The sequence below is a fragment of the Misgurnus anguillicaudatus genome, chromosome 11, assembly GCF_027580225.2.
Source record: "Misgurnus anguillicaudatus chromosome 11, ASM2758022v2, whole genome shotgun sequence".
Classification (NCBI taxonomy): Eukaryota; Metazoa; Chordata; class Actinopteri; order Cypriniformes; family Cobitidae; genus Misgurnus; species Misgurnus anguillicaudatus.
Window position 1 is genome coordinate 27914197 of NC_073347.2, and position 27581 is coordinate 27941777.

A 27581-nucleotide genomic window follows, 5' to 3' on the forward strand; every position below is an offset into this window, starting at 1 on the left:
CAATATTTTGAAGTCACCAGCCGATTGTTCTGCGCAGCGCCGCATGAAGTCACTGAATTTCTCTATTTCTGCTTTCGCCTGATCCCAGATCCACTCTCCGAATGCAGCCTGATCCCAGATCAGACCCCTTTCTCAGCTTTGTTGTAGTCAGTTCCAAGTTAGCAAAGCATTATGGGAAATTTTGTGACGCTTGCTTGAAGTCCTATGACTTCTTTGTCATTCAGTAGGTGTGATGGATCAAGTTACGTGAATTAAATCTCTAACTAATATATATACACTAACTAATAGTGTATATATATAACTAACTAATATATACTAACTAATATATATATATATATATGCATAAAAGTCTTAGAGATATAATTCACGTAAAAAATAAATATATATAAATAAATAAAATCATATAAAAACACAGCTTACAAAATAAAAACTCGTACTCTGCGTTGTCTAAAACTACGTATTTATTTTGTTCAAAGAGAAAAATAGTTTTATGTTAACATCGATGTGTTACATAATTAACACTTTCAAGTATGTTATTGACATAACAAATAGTGTTAAAGCATAGTTCATACTTCACCTAAGGCTGCATTGCAATCCTAAAAATGTAAGGGCACATATTTTAAGCAATTTTCAAATCTTAAATGTCTGTAATTCTCAGTGCGTTCCTCCAAAGCATCAAAACTTGTAAACCGGGCACAAAGTGAGAGGCCCCTGCCGTGAAACTTCATAACCAGTCATTTTCCTCTCCACATACAAATTATACAGTATTTACCATGATGCTGACGTCTCTGAACTCTCTGGGTCTGCTTTACTTCACATAAATATTTTAACAGCCTCCCTATTGTTCATATTCACAGTGCTCATTACATACATACAGTATAAAACAGAACATAAATGAAAAATACATCAAATAAATAAACCAAACAAAATCGTACTAAAACTTAAGAGATTATGTAATGTGCAACAACAACAAAAAAAAACACTGATTAAAAGACAACAACAACAACAACAGACAAAATAAACAGCGGGTATTTGCTCTAATAACAGAGCTTAAGTAAAAGATGGATTGCTGTATGAGCAAAGGGGCTTCATATGTAGCATAAGCATTAATATTCGATGTAGAAAAACTTTCAATTGCAATCGGAAGTCCAGTTTAACAGTAATGTTCTGGCCTAATCTTATGAAAACTATAAAAGAAAACTATTTAAAAACAGATTTAGTTAAAGGGGCCATGGCACAAGACTTTAAGATGTCAAATAAATCACATATGTGAAGTTTTAGCTCAAAATACCATATAGATAACTTATTATAGCATGTTAAAATTGCCACTTTGTGGGTTTGAGAAAAAATGGGCTGTTTTGGGTGTGTCCTTTAAAATGCAAATGAGCTGCTGAAATTCAAACACTAATCACAATGATGGTGGTTTGTTGCAATTAAAACTCAATTGTGCTTTTCTCTGCACTAAATGGCAGTGCTGTGGTTGGATAGTGCAAATTAAGGGGTGGTATTATTATAATAAGAGCTCCTTATGACATCATAAGGAGAGCCAAATTTCAAGACCTATTTTTTTCATGTACTTGTAGAGAATGGTTTACCAAAACTAAGTTACTGGGTTGATCTTTTTCACATTTTCTAGGTTGACAGAAGCACTGGGGACCCAATCATAGCACTTAAACATGAAAAAGTCAGATTTTCATGCCATGGCCCCTTTAAAATAGTCAGCAAATGACTATTTAAGATACAATCTGGCTTAAAAATCCAAATATAGCACATATGTCATAGAGACTTTTACAGTCTTTGTATGTCCCTGAAATTAGTGTTCACTATTTTTCATTGTATGGAAAAGGACTAAGGAGCCATTAATACTTCATCCCTGACATGTTAGATTTGGATCTCCTACTACTTGCAGAGGTAGATGTCATAACATCAAAAAGCATCAATGTATCTTGTTGCTCTTGTGCAAATCATCTGCAAAACAAAAATTCAAAATGTATCTCCGGCAATCTAAGTAATGGAAAGAAATGTCAAAGTTGGGGTATACATAAACAAAATGTGAAGTTGACAGTTTGTGATATCTTACATAACACTTGGTCAACCGTGTTGAATTAGGAGCGTGTAAAGTGGTATGGTGCAGGGGTCAGTGGGGAAGGGCCAAGGTCACGGACAATCTTATTGAGGCTGGATATTTTCTCCTCAAGGAGGAAGTTCTTCTTCTCTGCTACTTTCTGACGCTGTTCGGTCTTCTCCAGGGCTTTAAGGAGCTGAGCATTCTCCACATACAGGTCTTTGATTAACACGTCTGCTTCGCTGTTTCTGGTTAACTATAGAGGTAAACAAATAAAATGAAAAAGATAGGAAATTTGATGCGGTCAACCATCAACACATACATTTTATGAAAGCTGAAAAACAGGGAGGCTTAACATTTTATGTACCTGTTCTTTCAACTGAGAGACTTTTTCCTGAAGTAACAGTTTGAGGTTCCTGAGTGTGACCTCCACTTCTCTCATCCTCCCCTCCATATGTAACAACGCTACCTCCCGCTCGTCCTGCAGGTCATACAGAGCAAAGATCACATTCATGACACAAACTACCATGAGAAATCCAGATGTCTTGGCACACCAGATGCTCTTTAAGAAGTAAAAAAAAAAAAAAAATTGTCGACTTCCTGACTTTAAATACTTAAGTCATAACTATGCATCACCATACACTAAAATAAATTATTTGTGAAAAAGAAGATATTCAAAGTTAAAGAATTTTGAATAAAAACTACCATACACAAGGCACAATATTTACCCTCATTCTTTATTCAGTCTCAGTTTTACGTTTAAAAAGAAGAACAACATACACATCAACAAGTCACACAGTAGATGTAAACCAAGTAAAATATTTAAAAATCAAACTAATAAAATAAACAATAAATAAAAACAAAATAAATAAACATTATTCATTAATAATAAATAACTGCATAACTGAATAAAAAGTATAATTCAGCACAAACAGAGGTAGATAATGTGATGGATTGAGATGTGATCATTATAAATAAAATAAAAATAAGTAACAAAAAATAAAGAACGTTTATTTTTAAGCATCTATATCAAAACAATTATTCATAACTGTAATGCCATACCTTTATAAACACAATACTGCTTATTTCACACAAAATGCATGCAGTTCTCTGAACAAATTCATGACTATAGATTACACCGCTCTCGAATGCAACAGATTTTAGTTTCAGTCAAAATCTTGGCTTGTTTTATCTTATCTTACAGCATGGCAGCAAGAGGACCACTCAGCTATGCAGCACCTTGCCACCTAGTGGCACATTTAAGTGTCTACAGCATTCAAGCTAAGTTACATGCTAACTCGGACAAAAACATTCACCACCTAAGAGTTGACCAGCAGCTCAAACAAACAATCAGCAAAAGGTTCATGATTGGGGACACAAAGTAAAAGTCAGAGTTCAAAGTAGCAGTGATGTCACAAGTTGCCACTCTCTTGTGGCAGTCGATAATGATGTCACACCTGCAGAGAAAACACATACAGAGTGCTATATATACACGCATGTTTTACTTTATATCCAAATGTATAGTGTAAAAACACCCGAATAACACTTAAAGGGACACTCATTTTCCAGCTCCCCTAGAGTTAAAGATTTGATTCTTACCATTTTGGAATCCATCCAGCCGATCTCCAGGGTCTGGCGGTACCACTCTTAGCATAGCTTAGCATTGAAAGTTACCAAGGCATAATATGTTACGGCAGCAAAGCCCTTGATTATTACGCCAGAATCGGCCTAGAAAATCGCAACTTTTAATTTTCCGTCGGTCTTAGTACAAGATGTAACTACAGAAGAGTCAAGTTTATTTTGAGGTTATTTTGTAGCACGATGCTAATGGTCTAATCAGATTCAATGGATTATGCCAAGCTATGCTAAAAGTGGTAGCGCCAGACCCGGAGATCGGCCGAATGGACTCCGAAACTGCAAAAATCAAATATTTAACTCCAGGGGAGCTGGAAAATGAGCATATATTTTTTTTTAAAGTGGAGTGTCGCTTTAACCGTTATAAATACATGACCATTTGGACAAACACAGAACCCTCATGCAACACCTTTTACACCAACATCATAGGGGATGCTCTAAGACTACTCAGCAACACCCAGCACAGACACACAACCCAGTGGTGCACCACATGCCTCCTATAGTGTAAAAGCAACCAGAAGCACCTCACAGGTACAAGAATGTTTTCTTGATCAGAGCATACAAGCATAGACACCAGACGATCCCAATTCACCAAAGGAAACCTGAACCTTAGACCAGCACAGCAAAAGTTCCCCAGAGAGAAGTGTGCCATATAAATACCCCATGACAGCACTTCCACTGATCCATAGAGAAATCCAGTGTGAGATGAAACAGTGCGTTACCTGCATGTTGAAGTCTTGGCAGTCACTATGGTGCTGGCCTCTTTGTTCCCCAGGCAACTGTAAAGGAGATGAAGGCAAGACTGCAGCCAGCTGAGCCTATTGAATCAGAGAACACATGTTTTCAGAGAAAGAAATCATTTTATTTTGTGAATGCATAATAAAAAACAATGTTAATGCGTGTTTAGACATCATTGTGTATAATGAGTTTGAATAACCTTGCTTCGTGTTAACACCAGCTGTGAATGAAGAGGCTCCAGTTCTCGTTTCAAGGCCGATTTGTCTTGATCTGCGCTTTTCACCATTCCTCTCTGTTTCAGACTCAAGGCCTCCAACTGACAGATCTAAAAAAACAAAATCACATTTTTGCACACACACTTCATGGATGCCATGATATTTGGGTTAAACATGCTCTGACCTTCTCTTTCGCTGTCTGGAGATCCGAGCTCATCTCGTTCATCTGTCTCTTGAGTCGCTGGTTCTCGTCCATTAAAGAGGCATGCTCCGCCTCCATCAGCCCAGAAAGCTCCGCCCATATTCGCCTTCCTTGCTGCTGACCAGCAGACACAACGGAGACCTCCAACAACTGGTGTTTAGGGTGAGAGGAAGGAAAAAATTATGTTTAACACTGCAAGGTTTCTTCCAAAATATGCAAAAAACTTGCAATTTTGTAAAGGACTTTTATTAGAGATCAGATTCAAAACGATGATCAAAACATACACAGTTTTTACTGTTTTTGGATCAATGGATGCTTCAGTGTTTTATAAGTTGTGTAAGAGCGGATTAGAAATATGGACTGCCATAAAAACTCATCATTGGCAAGGAAGCGTTTTCTCTTATTTGACAATGGGGTGAAAGAGTTAAGTGTCCACATCCAACTAAAAATGCCACAATCTCATGTCCTGACTTCTCACCTGCTCATTAGCAGATTGCAATTGTTTGTGAAGTGAAATCACTTCCTGTTTGAGGGCATCTCTTTCCTGTTGTGTGATGCGTAGGTCAGATTTGAGATGAGAGTTCTGTTGAGTAAGGGTCTGTAATGATGACTCCAACGACATGATCTGACAGAGGACGGAGAAATGTAATGCATCTCAAATTTGGCCCAATCCACAACCATTTCAATATGTTTCCAAAAACCAATAATGTAGACTTGTTTGTGTTTTTGTACCTTTTCTATGCACCGCGTCAGTTCAGCTCTAAGCAGCTCCTTCTCTGTTCGAGATACAAAGTCTTCCCGATCAAACAACTGGAACAACTGCTTAAAGTGAGCAAGAGGTCAAAAAAAAGAATGTTAAGATGTTTCTAAATGCTCTGCAAACTCTATGCATATATTTTTATAAAGTTTAAACCCTTAAAACCTACCCCAGTCTTCTCACTGGCTGGGCTGTGGTCATTGTGACGCCTCACTTCCTGGCTAAAATGTCGATGATCTGCATTCAGTTGTAGTAAGGCATTTTCTTCCTCTAGCTGTTGCCCCATGCGCCGTGGCTCAGAGAGCTAAAGATAATAAAGTGTTTATTCAAGTGTGAATCATAGATTTTTAGTTGATATAAACTTTTTGATAATGGAACCAAATCTCACCTGTCGTCTTAGAGCTTGAGCCGCTCTCTTCCCTTGCTTCATGTGCTGCAGTCTGGAGAGAGACTGGTCATGTCATTTAATGTCTCTAAGACAGGACATTTAGGCATTGACAAGTTTTTGCCTTACCGCAGGTTCTCATGGTTCTCTCTCAGGTCCTCCTCCCTTACTGTTGAGATCCTGTGCTTCAATATGAAGTTTTCTTTAGCCAGACGACAAACTTCACTCCTAAACACAGCATGCATTATTAAATCTGTTGGATTCTCTAAACTTCATAAGAAAATGACCTAAAGGTTTTTAAATATATGATTAGGGGTTAATGACCATCACTCCCAACAAGACCTATTCACGCCAAGTCCAAATTTGACAAGCAACTTTTAAGAAACAAAACAATGCATTACTGTTGACACAAGAGTCCAAGCATTGTCCAAGTACAATGTATAAAAATAAAGGTAGTAAAAATGGAATATTATACACCATCATATTGGGCTTGTTTGAACAATCTATTAGTCTATTAAGACTACAAGAAGCTCCATGTATATTTGCACTGGCAAGCATGAATATGAATTGTGGAAGCAAGGGTTGGTTTAAACAGGTACACAACCTTGACACAACAGACACAACTGGAGTAGAGTTTGGGGCATTATGAGGGAAGGTGTGGCTCTATCTTCACATGTGGGCGGGGTCTGTATCAAGCACTTAGCATTTACTGTGACCAGCAGGAAGAAACTGGGATGAGGGGGGTACGACACTGAACCATCACAGTACCTCCGTTCTTGCATTTGTTTCTGATTCCTAACAGATTTGCCCTGCAGATCAGCAAGTTCTTGACGTAATCCAGAGTTCTGCTTTTCAATTTCTATACTAATTAACTCCTGTTCTGGCATTGCAGCAATCTTCTCCTTCAGTTGGGTGTTGAGTTCGTTTGAAGAATCTGAAATGTCAAAATCCCACTCTTTGAGCATCTTGTCTTGTTTGAGTTCCTGCAGCAGTGTCTTCGGTTTACAATTCTCAGCTCCCACTAGAGCAGACTCCTTCAGGATAGATGCCTGCTGCTTGTGGAGGTCCTGGATTATGTGCATCTTGCCCTCCAGACTCTTGACTCTCCTATCCAGTTCTCTGTTGGACTCTGCTAGCTGCAGGTTTTCACAGATGCTCTGCTCAAAGGAATTCTTTAAATCAATAAGTTCAACAACTGTGTCCAATGATGCTTTTAGCTCACAGGGGTTTGGTAGCACATATGACCGTGTGATATTCTGTCCTCTCTGAAGGTCCTGCAGTCGGAAACTGATGCTGTCTGCAGCCCTACTGTACTGCATCGCCATTCCCTGAAGATCCAGGATTTCCTGCATGCACATGCTTCTCATGTCAGCAACCTTGTCCACCTCGATGTCCACTAATGTTAGTGCACAAACCTCTCCCACCAAATCCTCGATCTGATTCTCAAGTCTTGCAATGCTGGCATCATCATGTGGTTTATCTGGTACATCAGGTTCAGCTGTAAGTTTGCTGCTGTGTGGACCTGGAGATTCTTGGTGCTGTACGCTCTTTTGGTTGTAGGAAGCATCAGCCTCTGCTGAGATGTTAACTATTGACTCTTCATGCTTACCAGCTGATGCACTGTTAATGCCTTCTGTAAATTCAAAGGCAACACCACAGATTCCTGTGCCATCCAATAAAATATCCTCAGTCATTTTCAAAGTGTGGTCACATTCAGAAACTTGCATATTACAGAATTTTTCCCTCTCAAACTCTACTGTAGTCTTGTCTTTGATGTTCTCTAGCTTTGTAAGATTCTTACAATCAATTTCATCTCGAGCTTTAACGCTGTTACTTTCTACATTATCAGACTCTTTATTTAATACATTCATCAAACATTCATCCGGTTCATTTTCTTCCTTTTTTTCTGAAAGACTGACACAGTCAGAACTTTTGTCATCTTTCCTGGTTGATTCTACATCATCTGTCTCATATCTTATCAAAGGTTTATCATCTGCACAAGAGTCTGAAATAGTAACTTCTGTAACTCTAATCTCTGGGCAAATGTGTTGCTGTGTGTCAAATTCTGGGTTAGCCACTTCATACATTTTACCTGTTGCTTCATCACTATCAATGGCCACAAAATCCCCTGCAGCACAACAGAATCTAACATCAAAGTGCATTTCTAGGGTGTTTTTCGTAATCTCATCACTGCTATCCAAGTTCTTACTAGTGAATGAGTGTCTTCTTGGTTCTTCTTGGATCTCTACTTTATCAGTGGATTCTTTGTTGGTTTCTTGGGTATGTTCATCAGAGAGTACTAAAATGGATTCTTTAATGGTTTCTTCTTTGGTGTCTGCAGAGACTTCTACAGGCATCACTGTGCAAGGTTCTGAGAGATTAGTACAGACGTCTTCAGAGGTTCCTGTCAATAACGCTAACATTTCCTCCAATTGCACCACTTTTAATGCCAACATGTCTTTTTCATCAAGCAGGGCCATTCTCTCCTCCTCCTTTGCCATCAGCAAGGAAAAGCTCTCTTTTAGTTTCTCTTTCAACTCGAGACGTTCATTTCTAAAGTCTTCCGCTGCCTGAAGGAGGAGCTCCTCGCCCTCCTGGATTCTGCTTTTTAGCTCCATACGCTCAGAGAGTGCAAGTCCTTCACCTCGCCTGCTCTCTGAAGCAGACAGACTCTTCTGTAGCTCCATCCTTTCATGGAGGAAGTCTTCCACAGCCTGCTCCAGCATTGCCTCCAGCTCAGCAGCTTTATGCTCAGCTTGTGCCATCAATAGATCTTTGGCCTCCATGCTCTCCTCCAGGTGGTCGTGCAGCGTGTTGAGTTGGCTGCTAAGCTCGATTTCTTTGGATTGAGCAGCACTGATACAAGTCTCCAGCTTAGCTTTAAGTTGCAAATTTTTATGTGTTAGAGCTTTAATTTCTTGGGCGTGCATGAATTCAAGTTGCTGATTCTCCATTTTGAGCTTCTCCTGCTTGATGTCCAGCATCTCTTTTAACAGATTCCACTGTTGCTCCGCCTCCTGAGCGGCAGCTTCTGACTCCTCTGCCCGGTGGACAAGGTCTGCAGCATGCTGCTGCTTAAGTGCTGTAATCTCACTTTGATAGTGTTGCTCCAGATTACATACATCAAGTTGAAAACGTTCAGACACTGCCTCCTGGTCAGCACAGAAACGGGCCTCCACCTCTTTCAATCGCTGAGAGAATTGTCTCTCCAAATCTCTCCTGCACAACAGTTTATAACATTTACCTGAAAGAAGTACTCACCCACTTATATGGCACATTTATAGCAAGATATCTAAACAATTTCCATCTATAGTAAGCACCTACCTAGGGATACCCACGTAGATGTAGCTTAAGGTGAGTAGCTTATCCATATACAAGTATGCATATGGCAGACCCTTTTATCCAAAGTAACTTACCGTGCATTACAGGATATACATTTGCTCTGTAGGTGTGTTCCTTGAGACTCCAACCCACAAACTTTTACACAGTGCTCTACTAATTAAGCTCCCCATACGTACATAAACAAATTGAATATGCTTTACCTCTCCTGTGCAATGTCTGTGCGTAGACTCTCCAGAAGGCCGCCGAGTCTCTCTCTCTCCTCACTGTGTTTGGCACTAAGCTCTAGCATCGCCTGCCTGTGCGCCTCCTCCATCCGAAATTGCTCCTCTTTCAGCACATTCTGCCACCTTCTCTCCTGCTCCTCTCTTTCTGCTTGCAATCTTTTTCTCTCTTGTTCCAAGCAGACCTGTAGCGCCTCCTCATGCTGTTTCTCCAGCTGAGCCCTTTCTCTCTCCCAGTGTTCCATCATTATGTTCTCAGTCTCCTCCTGCTGTGCATGAAAACGTTCTCTTTCCTCCTCCAAACGCTGTAGGAGCACATCATGATGTTCCTTCTCTAAACGCTCATTCTCCTTATCCCACTCTTGCCCAAGCCTCCTCTCACTCTCCATCCTCTCCTCCAACACAGCCTGCAGTGCCTCCTTACTGACCTCCTCTAACTCCTGCTTCTCCCGTTTCCACTCCTCCCTTAGCCTGCTCTCCCTCTCCTCCAGCATGGCCTGCAATGCCTCCCTACTACTCTTTTCTAATGCTTGCCTCTCCCGTTCCCATTCCTCCTTGAGCCTCTTTTCCAGCTCAGTGCACTCTTGTTGTTTTCTCTGCTGAACCTCCTCAAGCTTAGCCAATAACTCCTCCTCATGTCTCTTCTGCAAACACTCCTGCTCTAGTTTCCACTGCTCTGTGAGCCTCTTCTCCTGCATTTCCCTTTCTTCTTGCAGTCTCTCTCTTTGCTCCTGCAGACAGGTCTCTTGCATCTGCTGGTGCTTTAATTCCATCAGGCTAATCTCGTCAGCATGTCTTCTGCTTTGCTCTTCATAAGCAGTCTGTTTCTTCTCCAGAACCTCCAATTGTTCCTCTAGCTGCACTGCACGGCTCCTGGCATCCTGAGTTGCCTGGGTGAGTGAGCTGATCTCCTGCCGATGGAGCGCACGGACAGCAGACAGTTCCTTCTCAAGCGTGTGCACTCTTTCTAGCTCGCTTGCCATCTTCTCCCTTAAAACCTGCATTTCCTGTTGGTGCTGCAGGGAGAGATTACTCCTTTCTTCTTCTGCTCGGCACTGTTCTTCATATACCTACAGATAGGGTCATGGAAAAACCTTTATTACTGAAACAGTTTCTTAACATTTTGAGACTAACCTGAATGCAAAGACACTATAAGGCCTCTCCCTATGAAATAGACTGCATTAATTTATTTGTAAGTTTTTGTGTGCATCCCTTACCATGGCCCTGGCGCTTTCGATCTCTCTTTGGTTCTGCTCTAATAGCATCTCCGTCTCAAGACTCATGTTTAATGGCTGCTGCTGTAGAGAAACTACACATACAAATACACAAAAAACAGCAATGCTAAATGCATGTAAAAAGAAATCACAAATCACAACAGTAAGTGTGCTATCCATACGTGTGCCCATTTGTTACCTGGGTCTGGGCTCGTGTTGGCCAGTTCTTCAGACAGACTTTGTCCTCGACATGTTGAGGGGGTATGACCTAAATTCTGAAATTCCTTCAGCTGTGCCTCCAACTCATCTATACGATCCTGCAACTCCTACAATAGTAAATACCAGAATGTGAGATTTAGTGAGAAACAATGAAGGATATGGAAAGAATGCAGAGACGGAGAGGTTACTAACCCTGCACTGTTCCTCATAGCTTCTGCGTAATTGCCTCAGACGGTTTTCCTGCTGGAAGAACTCAGCACTGTCTAGATCCAAATCACCAAACTATACACACAAATAAATGAGGCACATAATAAATCCCGCAATGTGTATATGCTTATGTTTGTACTGATCAATGTATCTGTGCTTATGTCATTACCCTCTCTTTCAAAACACCATCCAGGTTTTTTTGCAGTTTGTTTATCTGGTTTTCAGCCTCCACCAGTTTCTCTGTGCTATCGATCAGCTCTGCCTCCATACGGCAATTCTCCTACACAACATCAAGAGTTCAGACATAAATATACATTTACAATACATTGTGATTCAAAGGTGATACAACACATAAATACAGTACGAACAGAGCACAACACATTTTAAAGCTGAAAGGGTTTTTGCTAACTCTCCAAATAAGACAACCTACATATATTAAAAGCTATTAAAAATTATGCAAAGAAAACTTAAATTTATTATCAAGATATTTCAACTATCTGGGCAAACTCTAGTAATATGCATAATATCTTACAGTATTCAGTGAAAAGTGCAAATTACTTTAATGGTAAGAGTTAGCTTCTCTCGTAGGAAGTTCTCATCTTCTTTCATCTTTCCAATTTCTTGTTCCAGCTCTTCTCGTTGCTGATTGGCTTGCTGCTGCACAAGCTCCACCTCTTTACCTAGCTCAGTCCTCAGAGTGGTCATACTTTCTTTATATTCTTGCTCCAACTTCCTGTAAACAAACATGACACACATATGAATATGTAATCTCACATATGCACCACCAATGCCAGAACAACCATTCTGTGTCACTGCAGCTACATGATAATGCAGGAAAAGACCACATTACAGATGCAAGGGGTCTAGCTGGCCAGATGAGAGTCAAGGTGAGAGGTCATTCAAATAATGCGAGTTTAGTTACAGGCTGAAAGTAAAAGGTTACCGTAGATTGTGCTCATTATTGCGTTCAATAGCAGCATGATGGTCATCGACTTCGGAAGCCAGCTGAGATTTGAGCTTTTCTGCGGTCTCCAGATCAAAGCGAATCCTCTGCTTCTCGCGCCTTTCCAGTTCAACACACTCACTTTAACACAAAGAATTATGATATTATAAGGAAGCTTCAGTTCAGTTCAGTATCATTTAGAATAAAGGGCCATTTACACAACAGTGTTTTAAACCGAAACCACTACGTTTTTATAAGGTTTGGCTGTTCATTTAGATTAAGCTACCTCTTCGTCTGTCTAAACAAAACCTGTTTGATACTTTGCCAGCTTGATTGTTCATATTTATTGCTCTGTAGAAGAATGTGTATGTGTGCCGGCGTGTAGTGTTTTTTAAAGTATTGTGTAGCTCTCCATCTGGCCTGGCTGGCATACTTTTGTGTCTTTACTATAACATTAGGACAGAGTTAGTTGGAATAATAACCAGTGGCGGCCTGTGACTTCTTTTTTCGAGGGTGCACGATGCAGTTCTCACATGTGTGTAGACCGTCATGTGTGTGGTTCATAATTTCAAAATATGTGTTCTGCACGTCGAATGATCCTATGTGCATCACGTGTCTTGTCAAAATAAGTGCCTGCTGCAGACACGTCTAAAGGGTTTATGATAAAAGAGACGCTTGCATTTGCCAGATACTCGCATAATCTCCTGTGTAATCAGAGTTTACTGTTAAAGGAATAGCCTACTCATTTTCAATATTAAAAAATGTTATTACCTTAACTAAGAATTGTTGATACATCCCTCTATCATCTGTGTGCGTGCACGTAAGCGCTGGAGCGCGCTGCGACACTTCGATAGCATTTAGCTTAGCCCCATTCATTCAATGGTATCATTTAGAGATAAAGTTAGAAGTGACCAAACACATCAACGTTTTTCCTATTTAAGACGAGTAGTTATACGAGCAAGTTTGGTGGTACAAAATAAAACGTAGCGCTTTTCTAAGCGGATTTAAAAGAGGAACCATATTTTATGGCGTAATAGCACTTTTGGGAGTACTTCGACTCGGCGCAGTAACACCCTCCCTCTCCCATTATGAGAGCGAGAAGGGGAGCGGACTTTTCAGGCGAGTCGAAAGTGCTATTACGCCACAAAATATAGCTCCTCTTTTAAATCCGCTTAGAAAAGCGCTACGTTTTATTTTGTACCACCAAACTTGCTCGTATAACTACTCGTCTTAAATAGGAAAAACGTTGATGTGTTTGGTCACTTCTAACTTTATCTCTGATTGGTACCATTGAATGAATGGGGCTAAGCTAAATGCTATCGAAGTGTCGCAGCGCGCTCCAGCGCTTACGTGCACGCACACAGATGATAGAGGGATGTATCAACAATTCTTAGTTAAGGTAATAACATATTTTAATATTGAAAATGAGTAGACTATTCCTTTAAGGGAGTGTCTTGCGTGTATTTTGTGATCTTGTGTGTATTTTGTGAACGTCTCTTTTATCATAAACGGTTTTGACGTGATGCACATGGTTCACATGACGCAACAAACACATATTTTTGAAAACACGAGCAACACACATGACCTCCGAACACATATTTTGAATTTATGAGCCACCACTGATAATAACCCAGACTGAGATGGCGTGAGTCTGAATAATAACCTAGACTCATCTGGAGTGAGTCTGAATAATAAACTAGACTGATCTGAATAATAAACTAGACTAGATGAATATTAAATATACAGTAGGGCTGCACGATTCATGCTAAAATGTGAATCACGATTTTTCTCCATGGGAATTAAGATCCCGATTCTCTCAACCGATTCTCTCTTCTTTTTTTTACAAAAACATTTATTATGCACTTTACTTAAAAAAAAAAAGTGCTACAGGACTTTCAGTTATAATAACATGTCTTAAAAGTCTATTTTCCTTATTTTAGACCGCTTAAAATTGTAAAATTTAGAGTAAGTTAAAATTTGTTAGCTGTTAAATAGCACCTGTGCTTTTTATCAATCTGGCCAACCTTAAAACTTTAAAAACACTAAACCTTTAAAAGACTTAAAGATCAACATTTTGAGGCATCAGAGAGAAACGCAGACATGTTACAATGTTCCCCTTCGTGCCAAAAACCCTTTCGAACTTTTGGCGGTGACAAAGGGGCCGTTTCTCAATCTGAAGGCTTCTAAGCTGCGCATCATAATTTCAGAATATTAACAATTAACGTTATAAAGTTGACTCATAAATTGTTGTAGTATTTGTATGTCTTGCGAATGTAATGCTCCGTTAACTCAAATGAACCAGGCTTGATGACGTATGCAGCCTGCAGATGCGACCTCCGGAGGCTGCGGCCTTCCCATTTAGAAACGTGCGGAGGTAACTCATTTCCTTGCCTTCTTTAGGAACCAATGTTGTTGCATCGTCACCAGAATTTTCCACAATGACACTCGTTTATCCTCTCTTTTTTTGTGAAAATTGTCGCTCCAAATCCACCAAGTAAACACCTGTGTTTAGGTCTGCCGCCTTGTTATACGTAACGTGAGTGACAGCGGAACACCGCAAATGAGATGAGAGAGGTGAGAAATGATCGGGTCTGATTGGTGAATGAATAGGGTTTGGTTTTACCCTGTGTGATTGTGTGTTAGCAAGTTTGACTGATATTATAGCATCTTGTATTGTAATGTAAATACTGCACACGTAAACACGGCATCTGAATACAGGGATTATGCAAGTGAATCGCCGTCATATAAAATGAAGATCGCATTTATGTATGAATCGAGATTGTGATTCTTTTTGTGATTAATTGTGCAGCCCTGAATACAGTCTGAAATGACTCACATTTACAATAATTTAAGGATTATTTATGCATGTTTGAAGACGTGACGATGTGAATAGGGACAATATTTATATGTGCGTCAGATTTAGTAGATAAAAAACGTCCGCATAGGAAACACTTGACTTGTAACCTCGCTCAGGATTCCTCAGGAAGCTTCCCAACTCCTGGTTCCTCGCGGTGCTATTAAATAATTGAGATGTCCTACAAGGAAGCGAAGCTTGATCGGTTTTCGTGTCGTAGGATGTAGGAGTAGGGAAACGACAAAGCATATTGAAAAGCACCCCTTGAATGAGTTTTAGAGTTAAAATGAGCATTCAAGTTTTCAGATACTCACAGCAGATATCTGATTTCTGCCTTAAAGCTCACTAGCGCCGCCTGGTGGATTGAATTCTTGGTGCTCAGCAGCTCATTTTCAAGAGCAACAGTCAGCTCAGACAGATTCACTTTATCCTCCAAATTAAAATCCAAAGCCTACAGACAGACACACAAATGCTTGTCACCAATATCCAAGATTAAGCAATAAGGCGTTTAAAACTCTGTGTGATGTGTGTTTTTGAGACCTGCAGGATCTCTGAGCTATTGTCCACTCCCTCTTCCATCCACCTGTACAGCAAAGTTTCCGCAGGTACGTGCCCCGATCCATCATCCAAAACCGAAAACAGCTGCAGACCGATTGTACTGCTCAAAGCACATGAGATTCTGCGGCCTGACTCATCAAACTTAAAATAGAGAGAGAAGGAAGTTATTAAACTATGCTTAGTGTGCAGGCTATTTTGGTGTGTATCCATGCATATAGTTCTCTATATTTTGAAACAAATTTGTTCCTAGAAGTGAGGGAAATCTGACAATGCGCCATTTGGGGACTTTGGCATGTCCTCATTTGCGAAAACGAATAACTAAGGTAAGGTATATGTGTGTTATTTATTGTAATTTTCTGTTAGGGTTAATGTAAAGGTATCAACATTAGCCGTGAATAAAAACAGGAGAAAGCCCCATTCAGACAGATAGCCAAGCGTGTGTCTCTGTTACCTGAGTGGAGTGGTGTCTCTTTAAATTTCTGTATGGCGTGGATGCTGAAGGTGTGGGTGGTTTGTTGTGGTTTATAATGTATGACACAAACTCCTGTACATCCATTGTACTTCCATCAGCACACTGCGCAAGATCCTCACCCAACTAAGAAAAACACACACAAAACTGTATGTTAAGCAGTTCTACTAACTTCTAGATCTTTGATTTCCCCTTAGAGAGTGCATGTACTGTACCTCAATGCCTATGTGCTGGCAGAGCGCATGAAGTTGTTGAAGTGTGGCTGTCCCGTTTGTAGGTAGAGAAAGCTCATGACAAGCATTCTGTAAACGCTCCTCTAGTTCACTGAGCTGGAATGCATTGCTACAGGGTGTGCTGGGTTCATCTGGGTTCCAGAGGTGCATCTGACCTGCATGCACATGCACACCTGCGTAAATCTCAAGCATGAAGGTAAGGTGTTTTGGGGTCTTAATGGTATGTCAAGTATAAACTCACCTTCTGCTTCAAACTCTTCAGAAATGCTCAGGTCAGCATTCCAGCGCTAACATAAAATAAACACAAAATTCACAAATGAAAACCCATTTAGACAACAAGGTACTGTTTTTATGTATGGTATACTGTATATTTATTTGTATAAATATTTATATTTTATATATTGTTTTATATATTTTTCAAATAGTAAAAAGGTAGCTTAAAGGAGTAGTCCATTTTCTTAAAAAAAAAATCCAGATAATTTACTCACCACCATGTCATCCAAAATGTTGATGTCTTTCTTTGTTCAATCGAAAAGAAATTATGTTTTTTAAAGAAAACATTTCAGGATTTTTCTCAATTTAATGGACTTTAATGGACCCCAACACTTAACAGTTTTAATGCAGTTTAAAATTGCAATTTTAAAGGATTCTAAACGATCTCAAACGAGGCATAAGGGTCTTATCTAGCGAAACGATTGTCATTTTTGGCAAGAAAAATAAAAAATATGCACTTTTAAACCACAACTTCTCGTCTTCCTCCGGTCCTGTGGTGCTCCAGCGCGGCCTCACGTTATGCATCATCGCGTCAAGAGGTCACGGATGACGTATGCAAAACTACGCCCCAGTGTTTACAAGTGTGGAGAAAGAGGACTGTTCCGACGTTGTTGATGTCGAATGATACTAATTAATGTATTTGTGTAAGTTTATTGTTTAAAATGGTCCGCAAATGTGCGTTTCATATATGTTACTTGTGACCTTTCGACATCATTACGTGAGGGACTGGAGGAAGACGAGAAGTTATGGTTTAAAAGTGCATATTTTTATTGACAAAAATGACAATTGTTTCGCTAGATAAGACCCTTATGCCTCGTTTGGAATCGTTTAGAGTCCTTTGAAACTGCAATTTGAAACTGCATTAAAACTGTTAAGTGTTGGGGTCCATTAAAGTCCATTAAAATGAGAAAAATCCTGGCATGTTTTCCTCAAAAAACATAATTTCTTCTCGACTGAACAAAGAAATACATCAACATTTTGACATGGTGGTGAGTAAATTATCTGGATTTTTTTAAGAAAATGAACTAATCCTTTAAAGATGATTTTCTAAAAATATTTAAATGTAAAACTAATTGACATGAATTGGGCGGTGCCAATTGAGCAGTACTTCACTTTTGGTTTGTACACAGCATAATGCTGGGCAACATACTGAAGTATTAAAGGCGGGGTGCATGATTTTTGACAAACACTTTGGAAAAGGGAGTTGGACCGACTACCAAAACACACTTGTAGCCAATCAGCAGTAAGGGGCGTGTCTACTAACCAACATCGTTGCCTGGGTTGCGCATGTGGGGTGGGTCTATCAAAAGAAGGTCCAGATTCAGATCATGCACCCTGCCTTTAAGTGATCAGTCAAATTTTGTACAATATTTCTCCACTAAACATTGTGAATGTTCCACCAAAAATGATACAAATACAGAGAAACAAAAAGCAAAATAGCAATATATATATACACTTCAACATCGAGATATGTCGTGTACCGGCAATATTTGGAAAGATAATGAAAGATAAAAACTTTTGGTTAAACATAATGTATCAACATCTTGAATCTGCCACAACCTTGCATGCTTTGCCACAAGGCTACAAAACTAAAAGAAACTCAAATCAACTATTTGTCTATTGTTGGGTCTGCTTCAGCATGTGTGTGTTCATATGTGCACAGAGTCAATTTCTGGGGGTGCAGGGAGCAGATGGAGAATACGTGCAATGGAATTCAAGGGGTGGGGAGGGGTCATTGTTCATCGTTGACCCTCCCATCACCTCCAAACCCATCACCCACACATCTGCTGCTTAAAAAGCAGAGGACTGTTCACACATTAGACTACCAGCGCAGCAGTAAGTATTAATGTGCACCTGCTGGAGAGCGTGGCCAGAGATGCACACAAAAGCTCAGGCCCACGTCAATTCAATAACAATCTTTTCAACACAAGCAGTCATTGCCCGATGCATTGAGTGCTTTAAAGCCACTGGGAGACTCTGAAATCTCATTAACTCAGTGACACACTTAAACTCTGTCAGTGGAAAGGGCACACGTCCACATTGTTAAGTAGAGTCTGTCTGGTTCAGAATTTGCAAGGGACATAGTTTGGATTTTTTTAAGGAAACCTTCAGCATTATCTATGTCTTCTGATATAAATGATTCCACTAAGAGAGAAGAATGCGACTTAACACCACATGCATGACCTCCGTGAGTCTTTATGTGTTTATTACCTCACGTTTCCTAGGAACAGTCCTGTCATCACCTTCTTCTCCTTCTTCATCCTTCACATTTTCATCTTCGGCCTGCGTATGCAGATCAGTGTGCGCGTGTATAAACTCTGGAGCAGAACGACGACCGTAGCGCTTGCCACCTTGCACAAACCGTGGCTGGACTTCTGGGGAATCTGGGGAAAGTCATTATGTCATCTTTTTGTTTTTAATGTACCTCAGAAACATGTGATTAAGAATTTATGGAGTACAGATGAAATATAAACACCATGTTTTGCTTGTTGACCCAAGGTCACAATGTTGTGTAAATGTTATTGACCAATACTGTTTTAAAAGCAGATGAGATCAAGTATGAAAGTTCTTCTTAAAAATACTTATTTTCCCAGCAATGTTTGGAGTTTTATTCAATTCCTAATCCTAAATAATAAATTATGTTGCATAACATATGTTATGCTGTGGACATGGACTGGTGGAAAATACAACACAAAACAATCCAATAGATTTAGGAGGGACCCACCCAAGCCATATTTGGGTACCAGAATACTATTGAAACTTGTCTGTGGGCTCTTTTGATTTGGGTGAATAAGCAAGTAACTAGCAACCACAAAATAAACCCTAGCAACCACATAACAATGTGCCCTGTGCAACCACCCATAACAAGTTAGCATTGTGGTGGTGTTTTGCACAGACACGTAATTTTCTTTAGATCATTTTCAGGTGGTTTCCTGGACCGGGATTATCTTAAAGGAATAGTTCACCCAAAAATGAAAATAATGTCATTAATGACTCACCCTCATGTCGTTCCAAACTTGTAAGACCTCCGTTCATCTTCGGAAACACAGTTTAAGATGTTTTATATTTAAGTCCGAAACTTGTTAACCGTTCATTGAAAATCAATGTACGGTATACTGTCCATGTCCAGAAAGGAAATAAAAGCATCATCTAAGTAGTCCATGTGACATCAGTGAGTCAGTTAGAATGTGTGGAAGCATCGAAAATACATTTTGGTCCAAAAATAACGACTTTTTTCAGCATTGTCTTCTCTCCCGTGTCTGTTGTGAAGCGCATACGCGAGACTAAAGTCACGTGACTGCAGTGACGCGGCTGATGTGTAATCCTCAGACATGTTTGCAAAGTTTTTTTTCCAAACTTACAGCGTGCGTCTCCCTCAGATTGTAAATGAAGCCTGGGCGCACAAAAGAAAAACAACAGCTGGGGTGCACCAGATAACACGTCAGCCGCGTCGTACGTCATCCACGTCACTGCAGTCATGTGACTTTAGTCTGACTTATGTGCTTCACAACAGATGTGGAAGAGAAGACAATGCTGAATAAAGTCATCATTTTTGGACCAAAATGTATTTTTGATGCTTCAACACATTCTAACTGACCCACTGATGTCACATGGACTACTTTGATGATGTTTTTATTACCTTTCTGGACATGGACAGTATTCCGTACGTAGATTTTCAATGAAGGGTCAGCAATAGGGCTGAAACAATTCATCGAGTTACTCGATTAACTCGATTCAAAAAATTCCTTGAGGCAAAAATTCTGCCTCGAAGCCTCGTTAAATTCCTATGACCCGCACTACACGCGCCGAGATCTAATTCATACGGACCGTTGTTCAATGTTCAGGAAGCACATCATAGCACGTGATACATTTTGAATTTAGTTGGTGCGATGTCGGAGAGTAAATATGTCCATAAACAGCAGAGAGAGAATGTCTAAAGTTTGGGATCATTACATTATCATTACATTCAGCATCTGAACCGAAAACATCCACTGCTATTTCACCAAGCGTCGATGAAACAAGGTAACGTAGCTTTCGCTGATTTTAATCCCATACTGTATTTGTAGCGATGTCGTTATGCGGTTTGACTAGATATGATGTTAGCTTTGATGTTTTTAAGTAGTAAACGTATTCACGTTCAATTGCAAGAGAGTATATCTTAAAAATGAACCCCTTCACACACACGCATGCACCCTCGTCTCTCTTTCACGCGAGTCAGACCGATCGCGCAATGCATCACATTTGCTTAAACTTTTATGTAGCCACGCAACAATAATTTCAGGATGCATTCACTGTATACAGCAGGACGTGATGATGTGATTTTTCGAACGGATTCTTAACCTGAAATTCTTAACCTGAAAACATTCTTAAAGTTGTTACCATAGGCTCACCCCAGAAATGATATATTATTTGTTAGTAGCCTAATGGTAAATGCTGCAGGTGTAGAAATGTACATAAACCAGATATACTTTGATGTCAGGGCTAGATTACAGATTACCTGTTGTGCATATTAATAAATTAAAGTGCTTAATTGTTGGCACTGGCACTTATAAACACTAAATGGGTAAAATTGAAATAAATAGGCTTATTTTTTGGAGCCAAATACCTCTTGTTTTTTTAGAAATAAAAGCCAAATGCTTGAACATTTTTCAGCCACGTCATTTTCGTTATGCATTATTTGTTTTGGTTGTTTAAAAGCACACATAACATTTTTTATCCGATTATTAGATTAATCAATCGATTCAGTGCTAGATTAATTGATTACAAAAAGAATCGATAGCTGCAGCCCTAGTCAGCAAGCTCTCAGACTAAATATAAAACACCTTAAACTGTGTTCCGAAGATGAACGGAAGTCTTACGAGTTTGGAACGACATGAGGGTGAGTGAACTATCCCTTTAAGTGAGGACTAGACCTTAGTTTAATTAGGAAATATAACTAGTTTTAACAAAAATGCCTTACTAAAAACATTACTTGTGTGCATTTTTAGGCAAAACAAAGAGCACTGATGTATTTAAGGATAAGTGCAAGTTGTTTTCAGTTTGGACAGCTCTTAAATTTATTTTAGTCTAGGACTAGTATAATCCCTGTCCGTGAAACCGCACCATAATTTATTAAAGATCTCATTTGTTCTCAACAAAATGATGGAAGTTTTATTCTATCATGAATTGATCCATAAAGTGAGTGATTCATTATTAATGGTTGTCATAATGAGTAAGAAGGGGGTTTTCATTTTCACTCTTACTGTTCCCAAAATAATCCTCCTTAATCCACATTTAACATCATGTCCTTCCTTCACTCCCTGAGCTCATGCTTTCTTACATTTATTTGTTACATCAGGATTTCCAAATGCAGAGAGGCACTATTTGATTAAACCAAAGTCTCTCCTGTGTCATGGATAGGGCAGGAAAAGTATATTATGATGGATTTTGTCATCTTTACCTGGTTGTTCAGGACATTTCTGTGGCTCATCTGTGTTTGTATTTGACAATACAAGGATCAGCGCATCCCTAAATTGCTCAAAATCAACCTGAAAAAAAAATCAAAAAAGTAAAAATCAAAAAATAATTAATTGAAACAAATAGTATGTGAGATCTGTGCATCTCTTACCCGAGCGCTGAGCTGGTCCTGCAGCAGTGCATGTAAGAGTGCATTCAGTGCATTATCCTCTAACTGAAGGGCCCGACAGAGATCGGTCAGTTCTTCAGAACACAGAGATCCCGAACCGCTGCCATCAAAACTCTCAAACACCTCTTTTAATTGTTCCTCATACTGATCCCTCGCTCCATCCATCAGCCTTTCCTATAGAAGTACAAAGAAGAAGAAATTCAAGTACTCCACCCCTTCAGATTTTGCTTATTTGGGTAGATTCAGCATCATGCTTACAACAACTTTAACTCTTTCCTATCGATGCACAAAGAACCATCAGACAGCTGATGTTAAATGACAGACAAGAGCAACTATGAGCATTAAAACGAGAGCACACACACATCAGTGACTTTAGCCAGAGAGCAGTGTTGGCTATAAGCCATTAAAGGACCATAGATTTTAAGACTTTGTGTTTCTGTACTAGTACTTCTGTATCTTTCACATAAATCCAATGCAATTCGCTTGAGATAAGAGTGTCTGTCAATTGTCCATGACATTTGTAAACCAGACAGACAAAATAAAAAAAGGACATCTAATTAAATATTTCTGACCTACTGTGTACTATTACAAATTCAGAAATGGACTAAAACTACACTTTCATTGCACAAAAAGGAGAGCACGTTCAATCCTAATTAGGGATGCATAACGATTAATCATGATTAACCTATTGCAGAATAAAAGTTTTTGTTTACATCATATATGTGTGTGAACTGTGAATAACAATTATGTATATATAAATATGCACACATGCATGTATAATTAAAAAAATATATATATTTATGTATTAAGTATTTTTATATTATATATATATATATATATATATATATATATATATATATTACATAAATATACAAATGTATATTCACATGTAAACATTTCTTAAATGTATACATACAAAGTTATTATACAGTTGACTCACATATATGATGTAAACAAAAACATTTATTCTGCAATAGATTAATTGAGATTAATCGTTATGATTAATCGTTACGTTTCATCCCTAATCCTAATGCACTATTCCTGAATCCTGACTCACACAATCCCCACTAAAGAAGAGATCTGCAGTCTAAATGAAGACACAGATGAGAGAGGCCACCATGAGGTCACGCAAGCTAAAATGACTAAGATGAACACAATCAAACGCATGGGTAGTTGACAAATAAACCATAAATGTGTCATATGGTGGGACATAGCAAAAATAGAAGAAAAAATATAGCTGCAAGCAGCAATGGCGGGCCCTCGCACGTTATTTTACCGCTATACGATGCCTCGGAGGAAACGATGCACGGTGGGCAAGTGGGTAAATATCAGTGGGCTATTTAATGTTGTTACTGACCCATTTGGGGACTGTAGGTAAAAGAACCCCACATTATAGAGAAACGGGGGCGCTAGTAAGCCACTTAAGAGACACGCCTTTATCTGACCTTTTTGTGCACACTTAACAGCCGACAACTATAATGTGTTTGCCAAGTTTAAGGTTAATCTAAGCATGCCAAGAGCCCTAAACATGCCTGAAATAAAAGTAAAATTTGACGCGTTGCCATGGGAACAGCGTTGGAGATATCAAAAATCCCATCGCAATTTATCATCTACTATGCCTCGGCATCATGTTGACCACTTTTGGTGTCAATCGCATGAAAATCCTAGAAGGAGTATTTAAAAGAACATCGCTTGAACTGTCAAAAAAATCCACCTTTGTGACTGACACACTTCCTGGCGCCTGATGGTGGTGCTATACCCAAGACTCACAATAGGCACATCAATGCGTTCGGAATCTTCAGACGAACAAACACCCCGCATGGCATCACAATAAGATACTTTTTGCCATAGATATTAGACACTTCCTGTTTCTCTGATTTCGCCATGATTTTGCCGCTTCGCCATGGCAGAACCGTTCGAGATATCAAAAATCCCTTCGCAATTTAGCAAGTACAATGTCTCGACATCATGTTCACCGCGTTTGGTGTCAATCGCGTAAATCCCCTAGGAGGAGTATTTAAAAGTTCATCACATGCGTTTTTGAAACAATCAAAAATGGCCGACTTCCTGTTGGGCAGAGCTAATAGGTTTAAGGGCGAAAGTTGTTTGGGTCGATGAGTTCTATATGCGTACCAACTCTCGTACATGTGCGTACATTTTTGCCCGATCTGTGCCCCAATGTTTGTTTTTGCATTACAGGGGGCGCTACAGAGCTCCCTTGCCACGCCCGTGTTCCAGACTTTGCCCAGTCCTAATGGCCGACGACTCTGACGTCTGTGCCAAATTTCAAGAGTTTTCGAGTATGTTTAGGCACCCAAAATGCCCAAAAGTGTTAAAAAAAAATAATAATAAAAATAATAAATCCGAGCAAAAACAATAGGGCTTCGCACCTTTCGGTGCAGGCCATTCTGGCCTGCTCCTCGGTGCTCGGGCCCTAAATATGTTTTTTGTAACTCTTACATCAAGATAAATTTTGAGTTTTTTCCCCCTACATTTTATACACACCATGAGACACATTTACATGTCAACTACCCACATACACACAAACTGCTGCAGGTGTCTTTTGTCTCAAGGTGCTTGGATACATCTTAAAGGCTTACAAAAATGCATAAGTGTGCATCTGTGACTATAAGTTTCATTCTTCAGTGGATGGTGCACACGCACACAAAAGAAAGAGGGAGGGGTTTAATATCCATCTGCTCCTTGTCAATGACATCACCAGCGGCACTTTAGAAGGACGTCTGAGTGGACAGGTGTCTCTCTATTCAGTGAGATAACAAGCACAGATCTAGAGTCACTTACAAATATGGATGAGGCAAAATCGTCTAGCTCATGCAAATGATTTTTAGGGGACCATGACCCTTTGTGAGGGCAATTTGATAACTATATGAAAAAAGTGTGCCATTGAATTATGACAAATACATTACCAAAAATGTCTAAACAATTATGACTGATGTATAAAACAATCAAATGCAAAGACAAAAATTTATGTTTTAAAGTTTCGTGTGCCCATTAATTTCTATAGCATCTCACAATGTAAACATTCTTTGTTGCACTTAAAATGTTAAGTTTATTCAACTTATTTATTAAATCGACATCATTTTTAAGTTAAAGTAGCATAAAAATATAAGTTAAACTATTTCAACTTCAGTTTTTATAAGTTATGTCAACAATTCATAGGTCAAAACTTAAAATAGTATGATGAATTAACCTTGATTAACGTTATTACTGGAAAAAATTATAAAAATATTTTTATGAAAATAACAGAGACAAAAGAGCAATTTCAACCCAATAAAATTTGTTTATGGCAAGCATAAATTATTTTTTTTAGACTTTAGGACTCTTTTCAAGAGTGGAAATCACATTTTAAAGTAACCTGATTTTCCACGATTACATTAAAAAAGCCACCAGAAAACATTTTTAAAGTATGCCACACTTAGTTAATACCTACATAGACTTAAAACATATATAATATACATATGCAAACATAAAAACAGATTTATGCATTAAATATGCTTATTCTACCACAATGTTTAATATTTCTACTAGTCTAATCCCAGTCTGGGAAACCACCCCTTTATAATGCTCATTTCTCCATCACTGCTCAGCTAGTATACTGAGAGAATAAACAGCATACAATAATAGTAAAATACTCAATAGAAGCTACACAAAACTCCAGCAGTGAGAAGGTTATGTCAGCAGACTGATACACAAAGAGCCTGTCATTAGATTGATAGTAAGATGCATATTAAAATGAACAGATGGTTTCATTCAGCGACAGACACAGCATTCATTCCAATACAGTCGTGCCTCACTAGTTTTGCTTAACCATTATAAAAAACTTCCACAACCTGTTGAAAACTCAAACTACTTCCCTCTTCACATGACTACAGTTCTGCAATCTCAGGTCAGCAGTATGTAACTGTGACTTAGCAACACATACACAGAGCAACATTTAATACATCAACACAACATTATCACACACACTTAACTTACACAGACCAGTGAAATTGTTTTAAAGCCTACCCTGCTTGTCAAAAATACAAATGACAATGGTTTCCATGAAAAGTACCATATTCTTTATGCATCACGTTTTGGTTTTTATTCCAGTTCCTCTCATTCAGATAACATCCCACACACAGAACCCAACACACATGCAGACATACACCATCATTATAGTTTCCATTAAAACCAATACAAATCCATAGTAACCAATAAATCCAATAAAATTTCTGTGGTGGTTGTCAATGTTGTCTCTTTTTAATGGTATGACTAAAACCGTACCCTTATAACCCCTCCCTCTCAGATGTTTGCGGTATTGTGTATATTAAAAAAGGAAGGAAATAATAAATAATCACAAACAATGTAACGTTATCGAGCTCACATAAAAGTTGCGCTCGACTTTAAGTTTTGTCAGAATAAATCACTAAACAAACGCTAACAACTAAAACCAAAGATAATTTTGGATGAGCGCATAAATGGGTCAAATGAAAGCTACTGATGTATGGTAAAGTTAAAGTTTAACCCGTTACAACATACCCGGCAGTATCAATGATGCACGCGCGCTCACTCTCCGTTATTCGGCTCTCAGTCCATTAGTTTGATCCAGGGCTCGCGTTGAACCGGACCTGCAGGTTTGTTTGGACCTAATCTGTGGATCTGAAATCTAACCGATGAGCGCCCTGGTCACAGTGTGCATGAAGTTCTAATGGGTTGGTCACTGAGATTTTGAAAGGCCCTGCAGGAGGAAGAGGAGGAGACGAGGAGACGCGGAGCGCGCAACAGCGACACCTGTTGATGAGAGATCTCATCACTTTTTTCATCTCTAAAAGATTTGTTGGCCTGACCAATGGCGCTGCGCAGATCTGCGTATGATTAAAACAATAAAAGAAATCAATAAATAATTTTGGATTTTATTTGGAGATATAGGCCTCACAAATTAAAAAAGATTAACTTTCTAATCCCCGAGGTGATGGTGATGGTAAAAGTAAACTGGTTAAAAAAGATGTCTTATAAATCTATGTTTTTTTTAAATTCCAAATAGTATTTTCAACAAACTTGGTGACTTGCCTTTCTTATTGAAATGTAATCAATCAATTTTAGTAAATTACCTCTCCCATTAACATTGACTTATTTAATGGACTGTGCTATGTACAAAATTTTTCACCACAAAAAGTTATCATATGGAACAATGCTGATATAACTATAAAAACAAATCTCTTTTCTAGATGGTTTTCCAATAACTTCAATTGCGTTTTATCTCTATTTGACGTTGCTAGTAATATTTTAACATACGAGTAATTTTTCATAACTTCCAGTCCCATTAATTATATGATTAAAGATATCCAAACCGGATTAGAACAATTAATTAGCAATCATTTAAAATTTAATCTAGGTAATAGTGTTTATCCCACCCTATGTCTAG

At 38.9% G+C, this 27581-nt stretch overlaps 1 protein-coding gene across 1 annotated transcript; it reads right to left on the minus strand.

Annotated features, from left to right (window-relative positions):
• Positions 1-443: 443 nt before the first annotated feature.
• Positions 444-27054, minus strand: nin (ninein (GSK3B interacting protein)). The gene is made up of 27 exons (XM_073873473.1): positions 26696-27054; positions 22139-22330; positions 21971-22058; positions 18742-18914; positions 16499-16544; positions 16240-16412; positions 16007-16150; positions 15538-15696; positions 15312-15448; positions 12144-12284; positions 11759-11933; positions 11370-11480; positions 11186-11275; positions 10974-11100; positions 10778-10869; positions 9540-10630; positions 6766-9216; positions 6127-6225; positions 6001-6052; positions 5782-5916; positions 5588-5677; positions 5334-5480; positions 4838-5005; positions 4638-4763; positions 4423-4518; positions 2433-2546; positions 444-2321 (listed from the first exon to the last, which is right to left on the minus strand). The coding sequence occupies exons 2-27, from the start codon at positions 22319-22321 to the stop codon at positions 2106-2108; spliced, it is 6624 nt and encodes a 2207-aa protein (XP_073729574.1). The 5' UTR covers positions 22322-22330; positions 26696-27054; the 3' UTR covers positions 444-2105.
• Between the last annotated feature and the right edge of the window lie 527 nt (positions 27055-27581).